Source organism: Schistocerca cancellata, chromosome 10 (assembly GCF_023864275.1).
Source record: "Schistocerca cancellata isolate TAMUIC-IGC-003103 chromosome 10, iqSchCanc2.1, whole genome shotgun sequence".
Classification (NCBI taxonomy): Eukaryota; Metazoa; Arthropoda; class Insecta; order Orthoptera; family Acrididae; genus Schistocerca; species Schistocerca cancellata.
The window spans coordinates 118165145-118179480 of record NC_064635.1 but is presented as its reverse complement, the minus strand read 5'-3'; the positions used below and the strand labels follow the sequence as shown (position 1 = coordinate 118179480).

Sequence of the window (14336 nt, the reverse complement as noted above, 5' to 3'; positions counted from 1 at the left end):
AACCTACTCACTTCAAACTGACCTGAAATCTTTACTGCAATACATTTTTAATTTACAGGATGTTCCAAAAGGCAGTATTGGTGTGTACAATTATGAAAGAATCACTCAACATATTTAATGAAAAAAAAAGAAAACCCCAATCATGAAAGGGGGTATTCTTAGAAAATATTACTGCTAATCACTGCATTCTACCAGAAAATGTGGAACTTTTGTAGTTCCCAGATAACACATCAATTACACTGTCAATATAACATGGTGTTACTTGCAGTCTTAGAGCCTGCTTATTCACATCTGTCTTGACAACATAGTGAGTACAACAGTTTTTCAAAATAGAGCACAGGCTCTAATATGACAATAACAAGTCAGACCATATAGTTCCACACTTTTTATGGAAAGTATGATAGACCAAAATTTGCAATCTATATGGAGGTGCATGTTAGGATCCCAGGTACTACACACTAAAATCACTCCTCAAAATGCTTCTTCATTTCCAAATAATAATAATAATAAGATAGATAGAAGATACAAAAAAAGTGAAAATAGAAGGAAACAAAACCAAACATTCAACACAAACCAAAAGAAATTTTACCAGACAATAGATAACACACACATTAAAATAGACAATCCACCAAACATGACAGACATGGAACGCTTCTGGAGCAACATATGGTCAAACCCGGTACAACATAACAGGCATGCACGGTGGATACAAGCAGATACAAGATGATACCACAAATGCCTGAAGTGATAATTCTGCAACATGAAGTCACACGAGCAATTAATTCTACGCACAATTGGAAAGCCCCTGAAAATGATAAAATAGCAAATTTCTGGCTAAAGAAGTTCACCTCAACACATTCACATCTAACTAAATTATTTAACAGTTACATTGCAGACCCATACACATTCCCTGATACACTTACACATGGAATAACCTATCTGAAACCTAAAGATCAAGCAGACACAGGAAACCCAGCTAAATATTGCCCCATAACATGCCTACCAACAATCTACAAAATATTAACTTCAGTCATTACACAGAAATTAATGACACATACAACACAGAACAAAATTATAAATGAAGAACAAAAAGGCTGCTGCAAAGGAGCATGAGGATGTAAAGAGCAACTGATAATAGATACAGAGGTGACATATCAAGCTAAAACTAAACAAAGGTCACTACACTACGCATACATTGATTACCAAAAAGCTTTTGATAGTGTACCCCACTCATGGTTACTACAGATATTGGAAATATACAAAGTATATCCTAAATTGATACAGTTCCTAAACATAGTTATGAAAAACTGGAAAACCACACTTAATATCCAAACAAACTCTAATAATATCACATCACAGCCAATACAGATTAAGTGTGGAACATACCAAGGAGACTCATTAAGTCCTTTCTGGCTCTGTCTTGCTCTGAACACACTATCCAACATGCTAAATAATACAAATTATGGATATAATATTACTGGAACATACCCACACAAAATCACACATTTGCTATACATGGATGATCTAAAACTACTGGCAGCAACCAATCAACAACTCAACCAATTACTAAAGATAACAGAAGTATTCAGCAATGATATAAATATGGCTTTTGGAACAGACGAATGTAAGAAAAATAGCATTGTCAAGGGAAAACACACTAAACAAGAAGATTACATATTGAATAACCACAGTGACTCCATAGAAGCTAAGGAAAAAACAGATGCCTATAAATATCTAGGATACAGACAAAAAATAGGAATAGATAATACAAATATTAAACAAGAACTAAAAGAAAAATATAGACAAAGACTAACAAAAATACTGAAAACAGAATTGACAGCAAGAAACAAGACAAAAGCTATAAATACTTATGCTATACCAATATTGACCTACTCATCTGGAGTAGTGAAATGGAGTAACACAGACCTAGAAGCACTCAATACACTTACACGTTCACAATGCCACAAATATAGAATACATCACATACATTCAGCAACAGAAAGATTCACATTAAGGTGAAAGGAAGGAGGAAGGGGATTCATCGACATAAAAAACCTACATTATGGACAGGTGGACAATTTAAGAAAATTCTTTCTAGAACGAGCAGAAACTAGCAAAATACACAAAGCAATCACTCATATAAATACATCGGCTACACCACTGCAATTTCATAACCACCTCTACAACCCTTTAGATCACATAACATCAACAGATACGAAGAAAGTAAATTGGAAAAAGAAAACACTACATGGCAAGCACCCGTATCATCTAACACAGCCACACATCGATCAAGACACATCCAACACATGGCTAAGAAAAGGCAATATATACAGTGAGACTGAAGGATTCACGATTGCAATACAGGATCAAACAATAAACACCAGATATTACAGCAAGCATATTATTAAATATTCCAATACCACAACAGATAAATGCAGACTTTGCAAACAACAAATAGAAACAGTAGATCACATCACAAGCGGATGTACAATACTAGCAAATACAGAATACACCAGAAGACATGACAATGTAGCAAAAATAATACATCAACAGCTTGCCTTACAACATAAAATTATAAAACAACACGTTCCCACATACAAGTATGCACCACAAAATGTACTGGAGAATGATGAATACAAATTATACTGGAACAGAACCATTATAACAGATAAAACAACACCACATAACAAACCTGACATCATACTCACCAATAAAAAGAAGAAATTAACACAACTAATCGAAATATCCATACCCAATACAACAAATATACAAAAGAAAACAGGAGAAAAAATTGAAAAATACATCCAACTGGCTGAGGAAGTCAAGGACATGTGGCATCAGAATAAAGTTGACATTATACCAATTATACTATCAACTACAGGAGTCATACCACACAATATCGACCAGTACATCAATGCAATACAGTACATCCAAACTTATATATACAACTACAAAAATCTGTAATTATTGATACATGTTCAATTACCCGAAAGTTCCTAAATGCAATGTAACATATACCGTACAGTTAAAAGGAAGTGATGCTTGATCAAGGTCCGCGTCACTTTCCATTTTTAACCAGACTTAACGTCTGAGAAAGTAAAGAAATAATAATAATAATATAATAATAATAATAATAATAATAATAATGTCAGAATTTTGCAGCATGCTCTAGAGCCTTAAAACTCATAATTACCAAGAGATATGGCGTAGTTCCTAATATGAAAAAGATCATTCGTTTGAATCCCATCAAGTGCTATTAATTTTTTTTTCGTAAATCTTTATCAAAATGACTCTGATCATTATTTTTATTCAATTTATTGGTTTAAATGTATTTTTTCTGACATCTTCTCATGTCATTTGAATCATTGTATCAACTTTTTCATTTGTTCTCATTTTTTATTATCTATCATTGTTTTTTCATTTGGAATATTTACACATCTGATTTTAATTTTTTTTTATTTACCTATCACTCTATTTAAACATTTGAAAATATCACATTACTGGTTAAAAAAACAAAAGACAAAGTACAGATTTATACTGGCTGTGCAACAGTGCCAAAGAAAGTAAAATGTAAATAAGTAAAACCACATGGAACAAGATTTATGATGAAAAAAGTGATTATGAAGAAAAAATGAGAGCAAATGAAAAAGTTAATGCACTGATTAAAATCGCATTACAAAGTATTAGAAATAAAAAAATACATTTAAAACAATGAATTGAATAAAAACAATGATAAGTCATTTCAATAAAGATTTAAAAATAAAAAATTTGCTAGCATCTGAAGGGATTCAAATCAATGACTTTTGCATATGAGGAACATATACCAGTACACTATGCTGCTGTTCCAGATAATAGTATTGATTTTAATGCTCTAAAGCACAACACAAAATTATGATATTCTTAACTGATTATGCACAAACAAGAGCCCGCTTTGATGAATGGCACGAGGGTGTAGTGCTTGGCACCACAGTCTATTTTATCATACAGGCAGATTTCAAAAAGTCTATTTCACCTCTGGGAACCTCTCCTTTGGACTAGAGAATTTCTTGGTAGGGAGCGCACACCAAGTTATCTCAAATGCAGAGACATCAATGAGAGCGTAAGTGGCTTCATGCGTGTCACAGTGAAGTGTGTTGAGGACCTCATGGTTCCTGAAGTACAGAGTCTGCCAGAAAAAATATACACACACCTTAAGGAACCAAAAGTATTACTTGTGTGTGTATTTTGTGTTTAATAATTGATCACATATGTTGTACAACCTTCAGTTTAGCACATGGTTACTTTAAATGTTCAAAATGTTCACCGTTCGCAGCTATACAAATAACAGAACGATGAGCGGTCACTGCAGGTACGTCAGTCAATGTTACAGTGGAGATCACTGCACATGTCGCTGTTATCTCCTGGCGAAGTTCCTCCAGCATGCGTGGCTTCCACCGATAAATGTTATCTTTCACAGTTCCCCACAAGCAAAAGTCCATAGGTGTTAGATCTGGCGACCGTGGCGGGAACTCAATGGGCCCTCTTTGTCCAATCCAATGCCACACAAAATTGTAATCCAGGAAAGCTTGTATGGCTACATGGTAGTCGGTGACACCCCGTCCTTTTAGTATACAACCTCTTCTTCAGCTCCATAAAGTGCACGTATACCTTGCAAAACTGATGTGCGTAACATTTCCAACAAGAGAGCCGACAAAGCAGGACTTGTAGCTGTAAGCTGTCTTCCTGATCATCCTTTGTGAATATCACAAATTGTTCCATGCAATTTGAACTTGTTGATGATGTATTTAATTGTTAGGCGGGTTGGCAGTTCTGTTTCAAACTCTCGCCCCCACTGATGTTGAACTTCAACAGCATTATCAAACTTTAAAACCATTTCACAATACATTTTTGTTGCTCAAATGTCAAGCGTGCTCCAGCCGTCTTGTTTGCTCAATACCGAGATGAAAGTACTAACATCTGCTGAGTCAACTACACACACGTAACTCAAATCGAACGACAATATTGATATCTTGATAGAGCCTGACAAAGAGTGTGTACATTTTTCTGGTGGATTCTGCATAATAATGATCTTCCAGACAATACTAACAGTAACCTCAGATTTTTTTGTAGTTTATGCAGTTATCTATAATTATGAACTGTCTGGCAAAATCTGCAAAAATATAATGTACATCTTGATAAGATTTCAAGATCATGCGAAGATCCAAACTTGCTTTAAATATTCATAGAGAAGAAGAAGAAGAAGAAGAAAAAGAGTCGAAAAGTACTAACAGGGGGTGTCACCTCTCTAATTTCTCTCCACACAACTGATTAATGATGTACTTCTGAAAGTGCGAACTAGGCTAAACACCCTGAAGTACAACATTACTGACAGGGGATACTGAATATATACAAAGAAGAGCAGTATAAATGGTCAAACATTTGGCTGATTCATGGAAAACATCATGAACATGCTCGAAGATAAACCACACTATCCTGCGAAAGCGTAGTGACAAAGTTTCAAGAACGAGTTTTAAGCGATGAAGCTAGGAATATGCTGCAACCACCTCTGCATCACTCTCATTGGGACTGTGAGGACAAGATTAGACTAATTACAATGCACACAGAGACGTTTAAGATACCTTTTTCCATACTCCATATGTGAATGGAAAGGAAAGAAACCCTAATAACTTGTACAGTGCTTAGTATCCTCTTCCAAACATTTCACATTGGTTTGCAGCAGCTTTTTTAGGAAAGATAAAAGCTCATAATATATTGCCTGTGCGTACTGTGCCTTGTTTCACAAGTGAATTTTCTCATTATTATTTCTTTGATGTACAAGGGAAAGAAGATAGGGAGTTCAATGTCTCAAAACATTGAGGTCATCAGAGTCAGTGGCTTAGGAATGATTTATTTTATTCATTTACATGTCAAGTTCCATATGACCGAATTGAGGCGCAAATCTACAATGTTATGGAACATGTCAGTACACAAAATTACAACATAAAACGTTTATGAACCTGGGGGGGGGGAATAAAAAAAAACAAACCAATCCATATGTTTAAGTAAATGCAATCAACAATACAACAAGAATCAGCTTAATTTTTCAAGAAACTCCTTGACAGGGTAGAAGGGGTGATCCATGAGGAAACTCTTCAGTTTCAATTTGAAAGTGCGTGGGTTACTGCTAAGATTTTTTAATTAAAGTGGTAGCTTATTGAAAATGGATGCAGCAGTATACTGCACACGTTTCTGTACAAGAGTTAAGGAAGTCCACTCCAAATGCAGGTTTGATTTCTGCTAAGTATTAACTGTGTGAAAGGTGCTTATTCTTGGGAATAAGCTAATATTGTTAACAAGAAATGACAGTAAGGAATATAAAAATATAACACAGAGTATTTATAAAAAGTAATGAGTACAGTTTTTCTGACAACTGTAGGTCGCAGTATGCTCAATCCAAGCGAGTTTGATAGAGTGGGACATCACCTTCAAAACAAATGTAACGTCATTTGCCAATAAGGTTCATTGTGATTCATTTTATTGTTTTAAAGTACCTCTGTCCATAGGCTTGGCTGAAGTGTGAAAATGCAACATTCTGTCAAAGAGCACTACATAAAATTCGGTAAGGGACTCTGAAAAAAATCGACTATGGAGATTTGGGTACAATCTAGCAAGATCCACGATCCTGAGACAAAATGCCGTAGTACTGAATGGCACATAGCAGCAGCCCTTGATCGAATGAAGGCCGATATGAGCAAGTCAATTGCCAAAGTTGTGCTCATTGTATTGTTTGACACCACAGCTGTCTTTAATCACGTATCCGTGCCCGTGTAACAGACCGACTGGTACTGTCTACGTGCGACTTCTTGAAAAGCTGAAGGAAAGTATCAACCAATCGACGACGAGCATTGGCCCCACTTAGAGACTGGAATACGACAATGCACTGAGCTACATCTACTTCATGATCAATGACCACCTGGCCTGGAACAACAAGGCAACACTTCCTCGAGGTCCCTACAACACCAATGGGCCCTTGGCAGACTTCTTACTGCTCCCTTGAGTGAAGACAGTCCGCAAAAGACCGCACTATGAGAACACAGAGGTAGTCTGGGAGAATGTGATGTGCTATTTGAAAGACATTCTGGAAATGGACTTCGAGGCCACCTTCTATATGTGGAAAGCTTGGTGACAAGTTTGTCATCCATTGTTCATAACAACCCTGTCAATATATTTTTTCCCAAATAAGGACTAGTTACTTCTTATACAAATCCTGTAAACATTCTAACGAAACAGGGCAACACCTCAAACACATTTTCTCTACACAAACAGAAGCATTATTTTAGAATACAACCTGATACACCTATATCATATGTGCAATGCACACAGATAAAATCTCTCTGGCTGTTATTAGAACATCATTTGTATTAAGCACACACATTTATCAATTTATGGGGTTCCAAAATCTTTGAAACACACTAGCACCTACTCCAGTCCTCCCACAGGCATGTCCTACCCCATCAAAGGCAGGGCTACCTGTGAAATCAGCCGTGTTATCTACAAACTATGCTACAACCACTGTGCCACTTTCTATGTGGGTATGACGACTAAGCTACCTGCCCATGTGAATGGCCACTGTCAAACTGTGGCCAAGAAGCACCTGGACCACCCAGCTGCTGAGGATGTTGCCCAACTGTTATGTGCTTCACCTCAATTTGGTTTTGTTTTGCTTTAGGGTGCAAAAAACAACTGGGGTCATATGCACCCAAGTCTAAACTACAGAACACGAAGACAGAGAGGAGTTAAAAAATGACTATACGTAAGTCCCAACTGACATAATAGAAGACAGCTAAAAACAGGCATGTGGAAAAAGGGCTAAAAAGACACTATACAGAAACAGAGGTCCAAAACTAAAAATTAAATGGCCTTCGCCATATTGCTTTGGCGGATAAAAAGTAAAATGCGGTCGACAGCCCATGCGTCATTTGCTAAAATGGCAAATAAATCGGACGGCAAACCGAAGTGGAAACATAAATGGTTACAAAAATGAGCATTCCATCAAGAAGTGGACAGTTAAAACTTGGGCGCAATGTGAAAAAAGTGGTGGGGTAGCACCACTTAGCAAACAACGATGGCTAAAAAGGCTGTGCCCAATACACAGCCAAGTTAAAATAACCTCCTCTTGGCGGGAGGGTATAGAGGAGATTGTCCAAGCCGCTTGGAGAGGCTTAATAAGCTGGAGCTTATTCCCGTTAAGGGAGGACCATTGGCGATGCCAAAGAGACACCTCCTCCTGACAGACGACAACACACAGATTGGAGGGAATATAAGTACTCGCAAGCTGAGGTATGAGGACTGCAGCCTTGGCAGCAGTGTCAGCAGCCTCGTTTCCTGGCAGACTGACATGATTAGGAACCTGCAGAAACATCACTCTGGCTCCACCAAGAGTGAGCAAGTGACAGTTTTCCTGGACTCCCTGCACAAAGGGATGGGTAGTGTACAGCGCATATATACTTTGAAGGGCGGCGAGTGAGTCTGAGCAGAGGACAATTGAAAAGGCTGTGTCACTGGATGTACTCCGTGGCCTAATACAATGCGAAGAGCTCCGCTGTAAATACTGAGGAGTGTGCCAGAAGCTGGTGTCTAAAGACACAGGTGCCAATGATGAAGGCACAACCGACCCCAATGTCAGACCAAGAGCCATCAGCGTATACAAAGGTATTATTGTGAAGTTCCATGCAAAGGTTATGAAACTGAAGGCTGGAGTTGTGTCCCTAGAAAGCAAATGAAGGTCAAGGTTAACATGGGCCATTTCACGAAGCCAAGGTGGCGAAGGGTTCACACCCATGGGGAAGGCTGCAGGTAGCGTGAAGGTAAGCCAACACATCAAGTGCCGAAAGAACTCCAGGAGGTAACAGAGAAGAGGTACGAGCCCCATACTGACGACCAAAGCAATGATCAAAGGAGGCAGTATAAGATGGGTGGCCACGCATGGCAGACAAATGGCACGCACACCTGCTGAGGAGAAAGTCACAGGGGTAGGACAGCGGTAGTTCAGCAGCTTCAGCATACGGATTCTCAAACAGGCTTGTGTAAATGCGTTAGTGGCCAAACGGACACCATGATGGTGGATAGTGTTGAGACGGTGTAAGAGGGATGGACATGCTGACACAAACAAAGCACCCCTTGTCAAGTTTCTAATGGATAAGGGACCGATACAAACAGAGGATTGGCACCCCAGGAAGTACCATCGAGGACACACAGGACATTGAGGAACCGCATACAGCAGGCTGCCAGATAAGATACATGGGAGGACCAAGAGATTTTCCTTTCGAGCTTGAGCCCCAGAAATTTCGTAGTTTCAATGAATGGATGGCAACAGGCCTTAAATGTAAACATGGTGGGAGAAACCACTTGAGTCGCCAGAGAGTCATACAGACAGTTGTCAGTGGAAAAGCGAAAGCCATCATTGATGCTCCAGGGGTAAAGATGATCGAGACATTGCTGAAGATGCTGGTCAGTGAGACAGGTCCGTGGAGAACTGCAACAGATGGTAAAATCATCAACAAAAAGGGAGCCAGGATGCCCAACAGGAGACAGGCCATTATAGGGTTAATGGTGATGCCCGGCGAGAGAGAGAACATTAAGGAGTTTTAGTGGCAACAGCAAAGAGGACGACACTCAGGATGGAACCCTGAGGCACACAGTTTGCCTGGATAAAGGTCTCCAACAAGGTAGAACCCACACGCACCTTGAAAACTCGATCTTTTACAAATGCCTGAAGAAAACAAGGCAGAAGGCCACGGAAGCCACACGTGTAAAGAGTATGGAGGATATCAGTTCGCCAGCAGGAGTCTTAGGCCTTCTCCGAATCTAAAAACACAGCCACAGTCTGGGATTTCCACAGAAAACCATTCAAGACAAGGGTGAACAAAGTAACAAGATGGTCAACTGCAAAGCGCCAAGCCTGAAATCCACATTGTGCATTCGTCAGTAAATTGCGAGACCAAAGCCACCATACCAGCCAGGCATGAATCACACGTTCCATCACCTTGCAAACATAGATGGTAAGAGAGATGGGGTTGTAGTCAGAAGGAAGGTTTTTGTCCTTACTGAGCTTAGGTAGAAAACCAGCTGGCCGACCTAAAAGTGTGAGGACACCTGAAAACATGGTGGCAGTGAGAACCTCAATTGAACGATATCCATCATGTTCTTCATGGAAACGTGGTGCTGCTCTTGCAATATCATCCAGAACAGTAAGGGAGATTTTACACTCTGACCTTCACTTACACCCCTACAAGTTGATGGTTGTTGAAGAAATTAGTCCAGAAGACTGAGTGAAATGTATAGATGCTTGCAATGCAATCTTAGCCTCTGCGCAACCTGACACTATTCTGTAGTGTAGCAAAATTTTCCATTACTGAGCAACTGAAACCACTTTTTAATCCCCAAAATAGAAGCGTGTAGTGAGGAACATGACACAGAAGCATTCCAATTTCAACAAGATAGTGCTACGACTCATACTGCCCGTCGTTCGCACCAAATTCTGTAAGAACAGTCTCCCAGCTGCAAATGTTTCATGTGCCCCATGCTCCTCAGAGTTGAGCCCCTGTGACTTTTCTTCTTCTTTTTTTGGGGCGGGGGGTGGGGGTGGGGTGGGATATCTCAAAGCAGAGGCTTACAAAGTTTGGCCAAGGACCTTGGAAGCTCTTAAGGTGGCAATTGCAGATGTCATCACTGGAATAATGCATGATATGCTGAGAAGAGTTTTCGAAAACTCATTTTTTAGCGACTCAATACGTTCATCGCTCGCATTGGATGATATAATTTTCAAAACTTTTGTGTGTGTGTGTGTGTGTGTGTGTGTGTGTGTGTGTGTGTGGGGGGGGGGGGATTGGGGGGATTCCACTCTGCTCCACCTCGAACCTGGTAAGTGGCGGTGAACATTTCGTCCCTAACAAAACTTGTTCCCCAAGCGGTGATCTATCACTCCTAGACATTTGTCAAAAACAGTTTAAACACTCCATGTATTAAGTGTTTGAAAATTGTGCTAGCAGTCAAATAATCACTACTAACAAAATTTTTGTTTAATTTGTCTGTTATTTACACATTTTATTCTTTTGTAAATTTTCTTTTTGTGTTACATTTGTAACTGACATTATTTGATTAGTGAAACATTTAAAAATTCTAAAGTGATTAAATATTCCTCTATTTTCAATAAAGGTTTGCACTATTACCAATGGAGTCAAATATGAAACTTGTTACAGTAGACAGTAAAAACTACTAGTGCATAAAAATTCAAGTCAGAAATTATCTACATGATTAGTGCAATCTGGTTAATGTCCAATGAAAAGGTATATGAAAATGTGTTTAGCTACAGTCACTCCACGATTCATCACTATTATCCTTGTGCACTGGCATTATACAATTTTTGTTAAGAAATAGTAAGTGTAGTGAATCAGTTCAGAGATGCGTGTGAGAAGAGAGATGTATATGTGATTGAAGTGAGTGAGAGAGCAGTAATCTTGTGTAAATTAACTGATGGGAAATGTAATAAATGATAACTGAAGAAACAAGGTCACCTGGAACAATTTATTTAAATGCACACAGCAAATCGGGGAATATTTTTTGTGCCATAGGAATCCTCCTATTAGAGTGAACGTAAGAAGATCCCTGACAGTTGCAGTGCGCTGGGTGTGGCAGTTACATGTGCCTACACTAACCGATCACATAATGCAGTTTTGTAAACTTCTCCACGACAACGCTCAGTGCTGTTAAAACTACACAGACGACTACTGTTTTTGCCTGCAGCCATTAGTGCTTCATAGCCAAAAGCTGAAGGAAAAAAAGAAAAGAACACCACTGCAAGCTGCTAGGGTTTGTCTACACCAACTCAATTATAGACAACTGAGCTGAACTTGACAAAAAAGAATGGTGAAATATCTATATGACCAGTGATAAGTAGAAGCTGAAAATTTAACTTCTCTTAAATTGGAAATCTGAAAAATTGCTGACTAGTCTGTTTCTTTTCAAAGCATTAAATACTGATCAGAAATGTGCCTGTTGAAGTCGCAATATGATGTTAGCCGACTTAATTTGAGACTTCTACCTCTAAATTTTATTTAGTAATAAAGAAAAAGTTAGAACTAACAGAAAATTGTGAGAATTTTAGATTTATTATTCTTAATAAACTAACTGCTGAGGATATAGGCATTATTGCAACAACACACTGTGCTGACAAAGCAATAGGCTGGGTATTGTCAGGTATCTGTTAACCTCTATTGTACGGAGCAGCGTGCGTCTCTGCAGTTTGTACTCACTGCTTGGTCGCTTTGGGACTGCGTGCCATCTTCTGAGCCAGTCGCATTCTGTTCTGGGCTAGGATTTCCTCATTCAAAAAGTCATTCACTTTGGAAGAAGGCGACACAGGAATGACTGGTGCCGGTGGTGGAACTGGAGCTGGAGCTGTTACTGTGGGCGAAAAAAAGAAAACCTCCATCACTGGTGGATTGGCAATTGCACTGGATTATTACAACACTGCTAATACTCTGTCTCTCGAACAACTCCCTGACTGTAGTGAAGTGCTTCCACCTCCACAGCTCTTATCAAATGGAAAAAAAATAGGATAAACATAATTCATAAATACAGCCTTCCCCATAACAACAAATTAAAATACTGAATATTTCAAGATACAATATACTCTCAATCATTTGGGGTACTGGGGGGGGGGGGGGGGGGGGGTGTAAAAGACAAGATGCACAAGTAATCAAGGTATTTTCAAATGTGTGTTCTTTATTTGAAAGTTTATTGAAGGTCTGTGCATAGGTAGAGTAGGCATGTTTAATTTTTAAGATGGTGTATGACATTTGCTTCTGAGAGTAGCTGACTTTTTTTCACATGCCATTTAGAATTTTTCTTGCAGTAATACTGTTGTACTGGCCCATACAATGTAGAGCATCAACACATCACAGTGTGGTACAGTGACTGAAAACATCATTCATTGTCTTCATTCTCACTTTCATATTCACTGTCCTCTTCATTGTTTTGTTGTGAAGCTGTGGATATAATTTCGGCATCACTCATGTACTGGAAGCCAGGTTCATGTGTGTCACACTCTAACCACTCATTCAAGTTTTCTTCAGAGACATCTTCAAAACTATTTAAAGCTATTGCCAGATTCATTATTTGTGCAGTTATTACTTCATTCCTGAAGCTTTGAAAATCACTTTCTTCTATATTCAGAAGAATTTTCCTCTATTACTGAAATAGTACATGTGGCCCAACTTCCTTCCAGACAACATAAATTCTGCATATGGCACCTAGAATTGTCAACTTCTTCCAGAATGCCACCAAATCATTCCCATCATCTAGCAGTAGACCAGTCTGGGAGTGCAGTTTTACCAACGTAATTACACCTCGGTCCATTGGGTGTATGATGGCAGTCATGTTAAGAGGTAAAAACTTAGTTACGGTGAGACCATCATCAGATACAAGAACCCTCTGATTGGGATGTTAAGCAGAGTTATCAGGCAATAGAAAAACCTTCTGTGGCAATCCTTTCTGTTCTATAAATCACTGAGTTTGTGCTACAAAATTTGTGTGGAATCATTTTTTGAAAGTTTCATTATCCACCTATACTCTTTTGGTTGTAATATGAGCTCTGTGTTCAAAAAATTCCGGAAATTTGTCCTCAAAATTTTTCTACACTTACCTACTGTTTATGGTCTCCTTCGAAACAGTCTCCTGCAAAATTAATACACCATTCACAATGCTGTTTCTACTTCTGGAAGAACTATGCCTCTTGCTGGATTGCATGAAGCGTCACTTGCAAATTTTCTTTTATCTCGTCTAGCGTTGCACATCTTCGTCCTTTTAATGGGGGTTTCCAATTTTGGAAATAAAATAAAGTCTGCAGAGGCCAGGTCTGGATAGTGTGGAGGATGAGACAGCATAGTGATTTCGTTTTTTGTCCAATAGTCATGCACTAACAGGGATGAATGTGTGGGTGCGTTATCGTGACGCAAGAGCCATAGAATTTCTCGCCACATTTCAGTCCTTTTACGTCTCAAATTCTCTCACAGGTGTCGCAGCACGTCCCGATGGTACCATCGATTAACATTTTGTCCCTGTGGTGCGAATTCATGATTAACTAATCCTTCAAAGTCAAAGGCAACTATCACTATGGCTTTGACATCTGACTGGACCTGGCGAGCATTTTTTGGTCTTGGAGACCCTTCTCAATCCACTGTGAAGATTGAAACTTGGTCGCAGCATCATAACTGTAGATCCACGTTTCATCAACAGTTATAATTCTCTTCCTTGCGGAACATCTTGTTCTCATTTGTGAGATCCAAAAACTCTTC

General features: G+C 39.0%; 1 protein-coding gene across 3 annotated transcripts in view; it reads right to left on the bottom strand.

Moving 5' to 3' along the window:
* The window catches only part of LOC126106332 (signal recognition particle receptor subunit alpha homolog), an 80382-nt gene that overhangs the window by 29733 nt on the left and 36313 nt on the right, over positions 1-14336 (bottom strand). For 2 of the 3 annotated variants that reach the window (XM_049912580.1, XM_049912582.1), the window contains one exon: positions 12294-12444. In XM_049912580.1, the coding sequence (XP_049768537.1) occupies positions 12294-12444 (151 nt within the window). The remainder of the gene's footprint in view (positions 1-12293; positions 12445-14336) is intronic. The other variant, XM_049912581.1, reaches the window with a different exon arrangement.